The sequence below is a fragment of the Olea europaea genome, chromosome 15, assembly GCF_002742605.1.
Source record: "Olea europaea var. sylvestris chromosome 15, O_europaea_v1, whole genome shotgun sequence".
Lineage (NCBI taxonomy): Eukaryota > Viridiplantae > Streptophyta > Magnoliopsida > Lamiales > Oleaceae > Olea > Olea europaea.
The window spans coordinates 31881932-31897487 of NC_036251.1; the positions used below are offsets into that span (position 1 = coordinate 31881932).

A 15556-nucleotide genomic window follows, 5' to 3' on the forward strand; every position below is an offset into this window, starting at 1 on the left:
TGGTAGGATATTCAGATTCTGATTTTGCTGGATGTCAAGATGATTTGAAATCAACCTCAGGTTACATTTTTACATTAGCTGGTGGTGCCATTTCTTGGAAAAGTGCTAAATAGACTCTAGTGGCATCTTCTACTATGCAAGTTGAATTTGTGGCATGTTATGGGGCTACAGTTCAAGCCGTTTGGTTAAGAAATTTCATCTCTGGCTTAAAGTTGTTGATTCCATCTCAAGACCGATCACCATCTACTGTGATAACAGTGCAGCAATATTCTTTTCAAAGAATAATAAAAGTTCTGGTGGATCAAAACATATTGACATCAAATATTTGGTTGTTAGAGACAGAGTCAAAGAAAGGCAGACGAAAATAGAGCATATCAATACAGAGGCGATTGTTGCAGATCCCTTGACTAAGGGACTCGCTCCAAAAGTTTTTAAGACACATGTTACTAATATGGGTATTGTGGAAACATTTGATATTTTTGGTTAGTGGGAGTTATTTATGTAAAGAACAACGTTTTGCGCTTGATCCCTTGCGGGGTACGTAGGCAACCCATATATTTTTGGGTACAGCCCCTTCTGATAATAAAATAATTTTTCTCCTATCCATGAACTATTTTAAGCATGCATTTGACTTATGTCTTTTTATATTATTGGTATCTTGAAATATGACGTATAAAGACATAAGATGAGTCTCTTTTAGAGACATGTGGCTTCATTTTGATTCGAAGCATTATGAGGACCGATATGAGTTAGCACAGTTTTTATCACATTTAGTGCTAAGTTCATACCACATACTACCACATTGTTTGGAGGATGGGGATCCATGTCGATAAGGATGTTGACATTTATAGCTGTGGAATGGTCTTACATCTCTTAAATTGGTGTAATGACTTCCATGTTCAGTATTAATATTCTTGTTGGACCGGATCATGTTACGTAAGGTGTCATCATTGGAGCTATACTTTTGTGGCCACCTTTGTAGTCTAACCCGGGTGTTAAAACTTTGTTATGGTAATCAAATGTTTGCCCAAGTGGGAGAATGTTGGAATAATTAATAATTCAATATGTGAGCTTCACATTCGATTACAAAATTTTAAGGGTTAGATATATGACTCATAATGATAATTGTGTTTGAGCCAAATTTATTAAGTGATCAATTGGGCCTTTTACACATTACGTGATGTAATTAATTTGATGTGGTAATTTAAAGTATGTGGGTCGAAAATAAAACCTAATTAGAATTCTAGTCGTAATGGGACGGCTCAAATTATTTCTTATATATAAAGGCTAGGTCTCTCTCCTCTCTATATGTTTTATTGGCTTGCCCCATTGATAATTGATATTTTGTGAGAAGTAAAGAGGGGAAGATCATGTCTGTTATTACAACTATTATTCATATTAACAATGGCTTCCGCAGGTATGAATTCATTTATATTAATTTATTGGATTGTGATTATCGATTCTTAACATGATTAAAACTAAATATTAACATCACAAACAACCATGTCATATTATTTATACTGATTACCGACGAACACCCCTTCAACACTATTTCTTCTCTTCTAGAGGCAATGGTTTGTAATTAGCTGTTGATGAAAAAGGAAAGTCATGAGGATATGCGCCCTTTCCCGCCACTGAAGGTGATAGAATAAGGGGGAGAACGGAAAATGGCAGAAAAAATTAGTTGTTGGTAAAGCTGGCGAGGATAGTGACGTATTTAAAATGGTGAAAATGATTATTCAGCATCAGTATGATCCAGTTATGTGTTTCGGCTTCAGCAAAGTGGAAAGTGATTTAGTTTTTGCGTGCATTCGAACCAAATCTTTGACATGCAATGTGTCTGGTTGCTAAATAAATGGTGAAATATAGTTTATAAATTCATAATGATTATTTGGATAGGGAACACTGTTTATATGGTAGTAATGAAAAAATATTGAGAGATGAACCTTTATAAAGAAATGCCACAAAATTCTATAGTGTGACCCCCCCCCCCCCCCCCCCCCCCCTTTTTTTTTTTTTTTTTTTTTTTTTTCCCCCCCCACTTTTTTTACTTTTCTCTCCTTTTTTATGTTCATTTCTTTTAGTCACCAAAAATGCTGAGATGGAGGACTTTACTATTAAATGAGATGGATGTCTTTACTGTTGAATGAGATAAGTGTGAATCTATGAGCAAAACGTCATCTTTTTTAAAGAAACATGAATATTTGGTAATTTAAGTTGAGTTTGTTTCGGGCTGCAACATCAAAAGCTGAGAAGATTAGTAATTCGGGAAAAATATCAAACAATCTTGTGAATGGGAGTCGTGGTAAGTTTTGTTTCCGGTGTCATTGTTTCATGTTTTATTATTTTGCTTATTATCGTCATTTTTCTTTCGTATTTGGTTTACATGTTCTTCCAAGTTGAAGGTTATTATTATTGTTATATTTTTCTAATTGTCTACTTGTCACATATGTTGAGGCTACCGAGTTTCATAATTCATTTGTCTCATGTAATGTGCCCAATATTCTTAATCTTATTCTTAATTACTAAATGACCTTTTTGTACTTGACTCTTTTACGAATAGATTAGACCCATACTCCCCTCAATGATGTTGTAGCTAATTTAGCTGTGTTTGAATTACTTTCTTCAAGATAAATTGAGGTTGGTTGATTCGATCTTGAATTTCACATTAAGCAATATTGAAAGGATCATTTTCATTTACGATCTATATTTTATGAGTAAATAAATTAATGGATGCTTCTTAACTAACTATTGTAATGAATCCTATTCCCATCCTCGAAAAACTTCAAAAGTTCAGTTGGCGTGTTCATCTCGATCAATGGTTGTTTTTTGTAGGGAATAATCCATAATTCTTTGTGGGGGAAGGGAGGGTGTTAGATTAGAACTTAGAACCATACTAAAATTTAATTAATTTGTGTGTGCAAATCCCAATTAGAAAGCTTTACATTTTTATGCTACAATTTTGTTTTTATTAGGTGAAAATTTGATCTGTCCTCCATGCTAATTTAGAAATGTTCATGTATAGTAGGTTATAGAATACTTTCTGGATGCAAAAACATTCTAGTTGAAATTTATTTGCCCAAAGAACAAAAATAGTGTAGAATTCTTGAGATCCTAATTGATGCAGATAATCTCCCAGTTGAGTTTGGAAGTAAAGCCATACTGCAGTACAACCACCAGGATATAGCTTGAGAACAATTTAAAACCAACAGGTACTGTATTACTGGGTATAAAATGATTTCTTACAATAACTAGCAAATGGGAGTATCTCTAATTTTTCTTTTAATAAATCATTTTATCCTCTTTTGAGTTATTTTCATTTCAATACTGATTAAAATGTTTCTGATATTTGCTCACCTTGATTTTATTGGACAATTCATACTTAATTTGATAGATCAAATAACTTACTATAATTATTATGATGTAAGTTCTGCAATAAAAATAAGAAAGTTTGAAATTTGATGAGCAAGACTTATATTTGGGAAAGTTTATGTTAAATCGGAAGCTGAAAGAGTGAAAGCGTTCCTTTTTTATTGAATGTGAGATCAGATGGGTTTGAAATACCACCCCAATCTTGGGAAAATGACATCTCTTTTTCTTGGTCTTATATAACTTTCTAATAATCTTTCACCGAGTCTCAGATTAAGTTGTAGCTGTTCTTTTTATGCAGATTGACATCGACTTCAATAGAGAGCCAATTGGTGCAAGCAAAGATAGTAAAGATGTCAATTTTAAGGATATACGGCCATCGTCTAAAAAAATTGCATAGGTATGCATGTATATTGCACTAAATGCCCATTTGCAAAAAGGGAATATCAAATTGTGAAGTAATATGAAAATTATATGTTTGTAGTGGTTCAATCCAGTGTATTGCCTATATGTTCAAAGGTATATATGAATCTATCACAAAGGGTAATGCCATGTGGAATCAGTTATCAGTACCAATTGCCAAGCACTGTTACTTGTTACCCATTTTTGGAAATTTTAAGGTGTATTCACCTTTGTTTTACTCTTCGTAATGTTTTGTTTTATCATCTTTGGTTTTTGTATTCCTTTGCTTATATCAATTTATCTTCTAGATATTTGGTTTTTTTTAACATTGATGTTTCTAATGATTTTATTTTAATTCTTTAAACAATTTGACCAACGAATGTACAACAAACTTCATGATGCTTTTAACTTGTAACATCGTTTTATTTTGTAGCACTACTTTTGCAGAAAACCTCCTCCATGAAGTTTGAACTTAGCAGGAATGTATTGTTGCCTTTATGATGCTTTTCTAGCTTGTAACTTTACTCTGATGCTGTATCAAATTCAGCTTTTGAAATGTATAAATCATCCTTTGTTTACTTATTAGACTATTATTTTGAAATTTGTCTTAGTTTTATAAATTAAAAGACTTATTATTTTACGTATATGAGATGTCTTTCAATACTAACACAAATACACACACACACACGCTATTACATCGTTAATTATGCCGTGGCACGTGCGTCACTAATATTGATGATAAACTTTAATTGACAAAATAGTTCATGATAATATTATTCAAATGGTTACAGAAATTAAATACATATTACAAAAATGAAAATAAGATATTATTAAAATATTTGAATTTCTATCGAATATACATTGATGATAAATAAATAGTTGATAAAATAATTTATGATAATATTATTTAAATGGTTAAATAAATTAAATACATATTAAAAATAAAAAAAATAAAGTATTATTGAAATAATTGAATTATAATAAAATTAAAATTGTGCAAAATGTTATTCTCATTTGCTATGATATTTAATAGATTATGATCAAATGGTTAAATAAATTAAATATGTTTTGAAAATGAAAAAAGATATTATTGAAATAATTGAATTTATATCAAACGTATGTTGATGAAAATTATATACTCAACAAAATAATTCAGGATAATATTGTTTAAATGATTAACTAAATTAAATACATATTGAAAAATAAAAAATAAAATATTATTGAAATAAATGAATTATAATAAGTCTAAAATTCTGCAAAAAGTGATTTTCACTTGATATGATATTTAATAGATTATAAAATGTACATTGATAATAATTAAATAGTTGACAAAGTAGTTCATGATAATAATATTTAAATGGTTATTGATAATAACTAAATGGTAGACAAAGTAATTCATAATAATAATGTTCAAATGGTTAAATAAATTAAATAAGTATTGAAAAACGAAAAATAAGATATTATTGAAATAAATTGAATTATAATAATGCTAAAATTAATAGACTATAGCTTATAAGTTTCTATGTACTTCCTCCGACCTATTTATATGGTTGACTTTTCTTATTTTTTATTTCAATTATATAATATTGTTATTTTATTGAGAATGTTTTGTTTTATTTATTTATCAATATACTCTTATTTAATTTAACTAATTATAATCAATTTTTTGTACTTACTTCTAAAATTACAAATATAAATAAGAATAGATTAAAATATTTTTTGAAAGAAATTATTTTTGAATAACATTAAATAAGATTTTTTTTAATTGTTTGAAAACCAAATCCAGCCGACAAAGTAATTTGTTTGGTCAAATAGGGTTCCCGTCTACCAATTTGCGCGCACATACACGCAGAGGTAACTTTTCATCTATTTGAAATTAATCAGGGTCTCAAAATCTTAAATTGTTTGGGAATAGTGGTTAGTTTTGATCGGAAGATGCCACCGAGAACAGCCAAGAAGACGCCGCCGGGACCAGGCATGAAGCGGACTGCACGGGCTCGGGCGATGCAGAAGACCCAGGTCCAGCCTGAGGAGACGAACGTGAAAGCCGAAGAGATGGTCGAGGAACAGAATACCGTGGTTGTGATTGAGGAGAAGAAGGCTACGGAGCCGGGGAAAGAGTCGAAGGAGAAGGAGAGCGCTACAAAGGATAACGGAGACGCTTCTGGTCAGAGTAAGTGAATTCTTTTGATGATTGGTAGTATGGCCAATTGGTTTCTTGATAATTTATTTTAGATCTCTATATGTACAAGTGGGGATGAAATTTTCTTTGATTAGGGCAGCATATGAAAATTTCAAATTTTTGTTTTTTTATCGGGATCGCCCTAAAGATTCTTTGCTTTATTTCTTATTATGCCGTTGTAAATTTAGGATATCTTGAACTTGTTTTTTCCCCAAGTCAAGAAGCCTCTTTTAGGGATGTTGGTCTTTAGAGTTTGACTTTGTTCTCTTAAATTTTATGCTTAGATAGGTCTATCAACAGGCTATATACAGTGAGAGAATTGGGAAATCAGGATGGATTGTTAGGTTTTTATTGTCAAGGCAGTTTTGTTTTTATTTGTTTTTTATGATTTTTTTTTTTGGGTTGGGTTTGTTGGTATCCTTCCTTTCTGGAAGTTGTTCATCTGTCATAAACCATGCAGAAGTATTAAATATGAGGATTGTATTAAGATGGTGGGGGCAAATTAGAATTTCTCATTCTTTTTTTCACATGTAAATGATGTTCTTTTGGCAGAATGATTATTCGAAACTCCATATCGGATACTTTGTAACATATTGTTTTTGGCCCTTTAGCATAATGTAACAGAAGTTATTAGCATAAAGTAACATACTGCTCCTGAAGGTAGGGTGCAGTTTCTAGTTTATAAAATTATGGGTTTGGATTCCTCTCTTTTCTTTTGACTTATGGGAAAAAAGAGTAAGATTATTGCTGCAAGTCATTTAATTGTACCACGACCTTCACTATGAAAGTATTTTCACTGGCAGAACCTTGCATGCTTTATTGTTTGTTTTAGAAAGATATCTACTTTGTAGAAATATTTTTTTATGATTATTACAATGAATACATGTGCCTTTCTGGTGCTAATGACAACCAACTACAGAAAGTTGGTGTTAAATGGTCCTAAACATTTTGTGGTTTCAGTCTGTTGACTGTCCAATGAATATCTGTATCTCCTTTTTGCCTCTCAGAGGATGGCGAGGTGAAAAATTCTATTGATGAATATGAAACGGGTGAAAGATTAGATTTGGAGGATAATGAGCCTGACTATGAACCTGAAGAGTACGTTGGTGTAGATTATGATGAGAAGGAAATTGAGCAAGATGCTCAAGAAGAGGGAGACAAAGTAGGTGAAGAACTCGAGGAGGGGGATATTGGTGAAGAAGAAGAGGGTGATGTTGTTGAAGAGGAAATAGAAGACGTGCAGGAAGAACTTGAGCCCGAGGAATATGATGAGCATGCTGGGGAGGAGCATGCTGAGATGGTTGATGCTGCTGAAGCGGAAGAGCATCACAAAGTTTTTAAAGAAAGGCGCAAGCGGAAGGAATTTGAAATTTTTGTCGGGGGATTGGACAAGGATGCTACTGAGGATGATCTTAGGACAGTCTTCAGTGAAGTTGGTGAGGTTACTGAAGCCAGACTTATGATGAATCCTCAGACTAAGAAGAATAAAGGATTTGCATTCTTGCGTTTTGCAACTGCAGAACAAGCAAGACGAGCTTGTTCTGAGCTGAAGAACCCAGTGGTATTTCTTTAATCGTGTTGTTCTCAAAGCTACCTTTTTTATTACTTCTCTTGAATAGGTTTTGACAACCATATTCCAGGTTCATGGAAAGCAATGTGGTGTTACTCCAAGTCAAGACAGTGATACTTTGTTTTTGGGTAACATATGCAAGACATGGACGAAGGAAGCAGTAAGTCGATTAGGAATCCTTAAGCATATATTTGCTTTAGATTTTGGGGAGTTAGTCTCTTCTTACTGATATTCGATGTGCTTCCAGTTGAAAGAGAAGTTGAAGCACTACGGTGTGGATAACATTGATGATTTGACATTGATTGAAGACGCTAACAACAAAGGTATGAATCGAGGTTTTGCCTTCTTGGAATTCGCCTCGCGATCCGATGCCATGGATGCTTTTAAGCGTCTACAGAAGAGGGATGTCATGTTTGGAGTAGATAGGCTTGCTAAGGTTTCCTTTGCAGATTCCTTCATTGACCCCGGTGATGAAATCATGGCTCAGGTACATACAAGGAAGAGCTTTTCTGCTTAGTCAAAAGGTTCACAATACCTGTTGGTTTAGATCATATTTTAGATCATTGTGCACTTGAATTGTGGTCTATCAGGGTGCTGATAACATTTTGAACAGCTTGAACAACTAGAATTTTTTTCTTTTTGAGATATCTGCTGTTTCTTATATTTGTATGGTTTATACTCGTTGATTTATATTTTACTTTATCATGGTCTAAGAAGAAATAGAGTAGAGGCTGAGGTTTAAAATGATCTGTTTTATGCCTTACTGTGATCTCCGACCACCATATCATCACTTTGCTCTTACACACATGTATTTATTAAATCAAATGTATTTTGCTTTTGGGAGGTAATTAGTTGGTCTTTAATCCGTATCTCCTTTTTGATGCGACATACCTTTTTATGCTTTCGGTACTCATAATCTTAAGATCAGGTTAAAACTGTGTTTGTGGATGGTCTTCTTGCTTCTTGGGACGAGGATCACATTCGGAAACTTCTTAAAAAATATGGGGCAATTGAAAAAGTCGAGCTAGCCCGCAACATGCCATCTGCCAGGAGAAAAGATTTTGGATTTGTCACATTTGATACCCATGACGCAGCAGTTAATTGTGCTAAAAGCATCAATAATGAGGATTTGGGTGAAGGAGATAATAAGGTATTTTCCCCTTATAGATAAGTTGTTTTTCTATGTTGTTGTGCCTATTGCAATGGATGTTAAATGGTTACTTACTCCAGGCTAGAGTTAGGGTCAGGCTTTCCAGACCACTCCAAAGAGGCAAAGGTAAACATAGTTCTCGAGCAGATTTTCGGCCTGGCGGTGGATCGGTTCAAGGTGTTAGGAGTCCATGGAGCCGACCAGTTCCGCGTAGTATCCCTCTTCACAGGACAAGAGGCTATGGAGCACGTCTGCCACCTATAGTTGATCGTGGTTTTAAAAGGCCTGCCAATATACGTGATAGACGACCAGCTTTGACAATGCCTCCTAGGAGTAGACCACCGGCTCCGTTACCGAGGTCCTACGACAGGAGACCACCTGGTATTTACCTTCTTGAGTTCCATTCAGCTCTAAACTTCTCTAGCAGTGCTGACAAATTTTTTTCTGTACAGTTCCAGTTTATCCCAAGAGTGGTTTGAAGAGGGACTATGGTCATCGTGAGGAGCTTCCCCCTAGGAGCAGGGCTGCCACTGACTATAATTCTAGGGTTCCACCAGATAGACGCTCATCATATAGGGACGACTATTCTCCTCGTGGATCCGGTTACCCTGATTTTCCGAGAGGTGGTACAGCTCGCACTGCAGCAAGAAGAGCTTATGTTGATGATACTTACAGCCAGAGGTATGAAAGGCCACCTCCAACTTACCGCGAGGGACGAGTGCGTGAATATGATTCTGTATCTGGGTCAAAACGTCCATATGTTGCAGTGGTAATTTCTCTTTTGGAACTTATTTCTTTATAATGCCATTTTCAATTTCAATCTTTTAAAAAATTTGTCGAATCTTCAATATAAAATTGACATTGACTATGCATCCAAGGATGATGTTCCTCCACGCTATGCTGAGGCAGGAGTTCGCCATTCGCGTGCTCGTTTGGATTATGATATTGGTGAAAGTACATCTCAATATGGGGATGCTTACAGTGATAGGTCTGTTATCATGTAGATGTTTGTAAAACATAAATGTAATTTCTAGGTTCCTGTGCCCTTGTTTTTAACTCCAGCTTTCTCGTATGGGCTTTCTTATGTGATTTGCAGGCTTGGTAGGTCAAATCTAGGATATGATGGTAGCCGAAGCTCCCTCTCCAGTCAAGATTCTCACGGGCTTTACAGTAGTCGTCAGGGAATGAGCTATGGTGGAGGTAAATTCTATGTTGTAAATTAACAAGTTTATTGATTTGGATGAACTACTTTTGATCTCATATTTTAAACGAAGAAAGATTAATTCCTTCTGATATTTGTTATGCACTGGTGGTCATTCACGTGACATTTGCACTGTCTTCAATGCAGGCTCTTATGATGGTGGTGATGTTAGTGGGATGTACTCATCAAACTATGGTAGTGATTACATGTCCCGAGGAAGTGATGTACGTTTATTATTTATGATCTTACTTCTCTTCAGAGGTTGTATTGTTCATGTACTTTCTTATGCATGCTTGATTCTGGAACTTTAGGTTGGTGGTAGCTCCTACTCTTCACTCTACTCTGGACGAAGCATGGGTGGTAGTAGTTATATGGGAAGTGGTGGTTCCGGATCATACTATTGAGGTATGCCCTTTCGTTGTTTCATACTCTTGCTGAAATAGTTTGATTATGCCCTTGTTTGAGCCCCATTTTGTGGGAAATAATACATTTTGGAATAGTAGGTTGATGGAGAATGTGTGGTTAAGAATTAAGGAAAAGTTTTGGATTTTCATGTAATATTATTTTATTGAGAATGTGGTTGAAAATGAATTTTGAAAAAAATGAGACTCAAACAAGGGTTAAATAAGTCAAATGGAAGCTTTGTTATTTTACCTTTGAATTATGTTCGTCTAAATCACTATTTCCAAAGTCATAGATGACGTTTCTTGGTGATAAGAGCTGTGCTTGATGGAAAAGGAGCATTGTCGTTACTTCTGATTTGTCCATGGCAGAGATTGGAATAGAGAAGAGGCTTCCACAGGATTTAAAATTATTTGAAGGTTGTGTGAATTATCATTCTCAAGTGTCAGATGAATCATTGTACTAGTATAAAGCCTCTATGGGGTTCAAAGAGATGAAACTCGTGTACAAATTTTTGAAGTACTGGTGTATTTCTGCAGATCATCTAAAGATCTACATTTAGGATGTTTTATCATCTTGGTACTTCTCTGCTGTAAGGGAACTCTTGAATTTTTCAGAGGTTAACAGACTTGTTCACTATGCGTTACCTTTAAATGCATGTTTATTAGTGCTGTCTCCTTCATTGCTTGTAAAAGAGGTGGTATAACATTTACTCCAGAGGGTGAATATAATGGAAAACACTGCAAGCTCTATGTTGCATTTACTTGAGGACCATTGTCTCCATTACCTGGTGGATTTTTTAGGATGAGCAAGATCTTTCTGGTTAAAAGCAATTTTATATTCCACCTTTTTTCAAGGTTCTACCCTGGTAAATTGGAGATGCTGGGAATAAGTTGGCAAAGGGTGTCTATTAAACTTCCGACAAGTTTTCTTTATATTGCTTGATGATTAAGCAATCCAGTCTATTAAGCTTCCAACAAGTTTTCCTCATATTGCTTGATGATTATGCAATTGTGGATTGACCTTCCTTTACAAATTTTAGACACGAGACAAGTTGGCTTTATTTGTTTTATGTTCAATAAGAAGGAAGTTGGTGGATGTTCTAAATTTGGATCCTTGGGATGACATTTTTAAGATGGGACTTAAATTTTGCTGACTTGAATTAATATGATAAATGGCTTTGTTCTTCTGGACTTTTTTATCTGGCCAAAACCGTCAGAAAAAAAAAAAATTCAAAATTGACCAGCTAATGATAGCAATCAGCTTATTCAATATCACTTCATGCCTGCATGTGATTTGGTAGGGTCCCACCTTTCAGTTCTTGGTGGCAGTGGGTGGTTGACGTGATTTTACTGTCTCATGCAGTTGTTCCTATCATTCTTAGTACGAAATATGGATATGTACTGTGTATGGTGCTTTATCCACAGAATAATTTATTTTGGTGCTAAAGAAAGAATACCAGGTTTCATGTGAGATGAAGTTTAAATCCCTCAAAACTGTTTGCGTTGGTGATGTGCATCTGAGTTTTTGTCTGAGTTATCAATAATTATGGTTCGCCAGAAGAGAGGTGAGGACATAGGACATGGTTTTTTGTGAACTTACTGCTGGTATGGCGCAATTGTGATTGATATTATTGTTTGTTTAAAAGCTCAGAATACCTGAAATCTTCTTGTTCTAAAATAAACTTCTTTTTTTTAGTGGCATAGAGGGCCAATAGAAGTTTACGAAAGGTCACCTGAGTTGTAGAAGAACATTTTCACATAAGTCAAATTTGATTGTGACCCTTTGGCGTGTTGAATAATTTGTCACCTGGTGATTCTCAAAAGAATTTGGACCAACTCTTTGAGGAAGTAGTTATTATATATCCATATAATTTGTTAGCCAAGGGATTCAACAATTCACCATTGTACAGTAATTGCTTTTTATAGCTTGCTTGGCTAAGCTTTCAAGTGCTTAGAAGCAGTGTGCCCCAGGGAATTTGTGGCTCGAAGGTAAGTAAAAGTTGTAGGTTGAATTTGTGAATAAGAATAGAGTTTGACCAACTTACAAGCAATTGTAAGCTTTGCCAAACATGCACTTAATATGAATCTCCAGGTAGGGGATTTGTATCTCTGTTCGTGAGAGTAATCTCCATATTTTTTCTCATACCGAAGGTTATTTCTAGCATAATCACTTTGTTCGTCAGAAAGGGTAGCATATTCTTCGCCCATTTTGAATATCTTTTGCATGTTCAGAATCTGTTTGATATATGCACTTTGTTCTTCAAGTTTGTGTTAGTTGAATATATTTGCTCGTCACGGAACTATTATCTTTGTTAAGGTTTTGTGGGTGAAGTGCATTTTGATCGCCACTTATGTTGTGTTTATAACTTGCATTAGGTTGTATTCCACTTTCCTGAATCCCTTCGAAAGGATAACTTATATTGTTGGGTTGTTATAAACAAAAGCCACGTTTTGATTTGATTATACTATGGCTTGTTATGTTGTGAATTCTGTCTTGACCTTGGACATAGTTGAGATGCTTCTCGACTTGACCTCCCATTGGCCATATTTGTTTTACTCATACAACGTGCAATGATCATTTTGTTTTTGATCCTTTAATGTCTAAGTGGATAAGGTTAGGAACTCAAAATTTCTAGCCAGGCAGCACTAAGAACATGCCTTTTCAGTGTCCCCATTGCAAGATGGATCTCTTTGCAACAGAATTTGATGAAATGAATTTCTGTCGTCTTTTTTTTTTTTGCCCCATAATTGATTATGTCTAGGTGAAGAGTTATGATCTCTTCTCTTGCAGTGTTGGTTTACTTATTGAAGATTATTTTATTAGGCACAGGTCCCATCCTTGTGTGGAGGTGGCATCTGGAGTGTTAACTTTGATGTACATACAACATTATTCTTCGATTTTTGTTTGTTTCCTCGGGCACTTGTTCTTTTTGAAGTGAATTGTGGTTCATGCTGTTTTGTTCCTAGATTTTGGAACGCTGCTATCCATTCCTCGGCTAATTCTATTAGGTTGATTATATTCCCACTTTTATTTCTCACGATGTTCATGATGATTTGATTTAATGAAGCTTTTGGTTGGTGTAAAAAAAAATAAAATGAGGTTATTGTTTTAGCCCAGCAAGCATTTGGGAAGTGCTTATGATTTGTTTAAATTATAAATAGATAAAAAATAATGATTAATAATGAATTTTTCAAAATATAATAATAAAAGGTAGATTGATCAATTATGAAAAGGTAGATTGATCAATTATAAATTGTCTGTAATAAAGATACTTGACGGGGCAATTCTAACCGACTTGTTCCTTCCTTTCACCGATTACTTAAATGCAGATTAGCAACAAATATTGCTAGAGAAATTTGTAACAGAAGTTTCAAAACTTTTAAAAATGTGTCATCAGGTCCATATCTTATAATATTAGCCCTAGTTTGATGGTCATTTTTTGGGGGGAAAAAAAGTTTTAAATAGTGAATTTTTGAACAATTATATGATTAAAAGTAGAATTTTTTTTTAAAATTTACATGTAGAATATTTTATTACGTGAATGTGATTAAAAATTAGTACGTGGAAAAAGGAGTTTGGATTAGAGACCATCACACAAGGGCTTAGTAACCACATCCAAAAATAGGGTTGGACAAAACTCTGAAATCAAATCAAATCGATCCAAAATGAATCAAATCGAGAGGTTCTTCTTAAATTAAATATCTAAAGAGTATCTAAATCAAAGATCGATGGATTTAATTCGATTCTTGGTTCTAGATCAAGAACTGAATCTCCCTATTTTTTAAATTTATTTATTTTAAATAAGTCAAATTATATATTTTTAAAAATATTTGCTAATTAATTAATTTAGCTCAAATCTAAAAATATGATTTTGCTATTTCGAATTTTCAATTCAAGTCCAATTTAATTAAATTGATCTAAATTTTATCAAAATATGTTATTATATCTTATTCCAAATATTTGTACAGGTTCAATAAGGACAAAAATGTATCTTAACAAGTTTTTTCACTTAAACAGCTAAAATAAAAAATAATTAATAATTGAGAAACAAAAACATTGAAAAGAAAAAGAAAAAGAAAAAAGAAAAAGAAAAAGGAATACTCTTCTTCACTTACACCCCCTCTCTACCCCTGCCGTCAACCCATCGCCACCCACCTCCACCCCAATTTCCCACCCAGCCACCACCAATAAAAATGGTAAGGCAATGTTTCCAGACATTGAGATTTGTTGTCATAATCACCCGTGTTCGTTCTTCATTATCATAAATTTGCTTCTTAAAATGATTTGCCCACGTCATTTTCCATAGCAGAAATGAATAGGCTTTTGAAAATGCTACCGAGCACCAATTTATTTGCGGCAGCAAAGGTTCATACTAAACTTGTCAAATGAATTGAAAAGCACCTTAATTTTATTTGATATATTTAAGTGGGACTCCACTACCACTAGGTGCTAACCCTCCGTTTGGTTCCAATTTTTCTCCTAAAAAAATTAATTTTTTGACCCGTTACTTTCCGAAATCAACCGTTATTTTGACTTCTTCTTTCACAGGTGGGATTCAATTTTCTCTCTAACGGTTAAAAAATCAATTTTCATAATGATTACCGAACAAATTTACTCACTACAATCGTCTAGACATAAGAGCTGTAGGTGCTTATCAAACAAAAAATAAATATATGAGAATGGTGTAAACAGTATTAATCCAAGATTTGAAAAATTTATATAACCAAATCATACACAACAGATTTATAGAAAAAACCTAAACCACTGGATCAAGATTTAGATATTTCATTTAGGCTCAGACCATACGCCCTTTTAGACCATCACAGAGGCACCGAACTCAGAAACACGAGCCCTCACAACCCCAAACACAAAGTCGCTTCACTGAAATCGAAAATGGACAGATCCCTTCCAACAGTTTACTCACACAAAGGAGACTAACACAAGGACACGATTATCACAAAGATAATCAACAGAAAATCTCACACAAAGAAGAAGAAAGAGTCACAAAGACGAAGTCCTTGAAGGTTCCAAAAGACACAGAGAAAAAACAGAGAACAGAAAATGGCGATCCCCCTGCCAAACAAAGCAAAGGGTCATATTTATAGTAAAACCCATCCACCGTTGATTAAGTGGGTTAATCCAACAGTCCAAGAGAGACTAAGATAAATTGGTTGAATATTGGGCTCGGTTTAAGTAGGCCTTCTAGGTATATTAATAATGGACTATCTATTGATTCCATATTGGGCCTTTTTTATCACTGCTTATTAGTTGGACTGA

General features: G+C 34.2%; 1 protein-coding gene and 1 long non-coding RNA gene across 5 annotated transcripts; both read left to right on the plus strand.

The window, feature by feature from the left end:
• Window positions 1-2038: 2038 nt before the first annotated feature.
• LOC111410901 lies at window positions 2039-4370 on the plus strand. 3 transcript variants are annotated; one of them, XR_002705783.1, is made up of 3 exons: window positions 2039-3212; window positions 3671-3769; window positions 4205-4370. It is a non-coding gene; the product is annotated as an uncharacterized LOC111410901 (long non-coding RNA). The 3 variants fall into 3 exon arrangements; XR_002705784.1 differs by having other exon boundaries at window positions 4219-4370; XR_002705782.1 differs by lacking the exon at window positions 4205-4370 and having other exon boundaries at window positions 3671-3978.
• Window positions 4371-5547: 1177 nt separating this feature from the next.
• Window positions 5548-11044, plus strand: LOC111410903 (nucleolin-like). Of its 2 annotated transcripts, none has more exons than XM_023041500.1 (12): window positions 5548-5944; window positions 6961-7514; window positions 7594-7683; window positions 7771-8010; window positions 8452-8673; window positions 8754-9054; window positions 9126-9442; window positions 9552-9661; window positions 9770-9873; window positions 10022-10098; window positions 10186-10279; window positions 10566-11044. In XM_023041500.1, the coding sequence occupies exons 1-11, from the start codon at window positions 5707-5709 to the stop codon at window positions 10276-10278; spliced, it is 2346 nt and encodes a 781-aa protein (XP_022897268.1). In that variant the 5' UTR covers window positions 5548-5706; the 3' UTR covers window position 10279; window positions 10566-11044. The 2 variants fall into 2 exon arrangements, with proteins under 2 accessions (XP_022897268.1, XP_022897269.1); XM_023041501.1 differs by having other exon boundaries at window positions 10572-11044.
• The last annotated feature ends 4512 nt before the right edge of the window (window positions 11045-15556 follow it).

Excerpts from the sequence above, each read along its gene's own strand:
- LOC111410903 (XM_023041500.1), top strand. The coding sequence starts at position 5,707 with ATGCCACCGAGAACAGCCAAGAAGACGCCGCCGGGACCAGGCATGAAG. Across the intron at positions 7,684-7,770 it reads AGACATGGACGAAGGAAGCA|TTGAAAGAGAAGTTGAAGCA; the intron begins GTAAGTCGATTA and ends ATGTGCTTCCAG. Across the intron at positions 10,099-10,185 it reads ACATGTCCCGAGGAAGTGAT|GTTGGTGGTAGCTCCTACTC; the intron begins GTACGTTTATTA and ends CTGGAACTTTAG.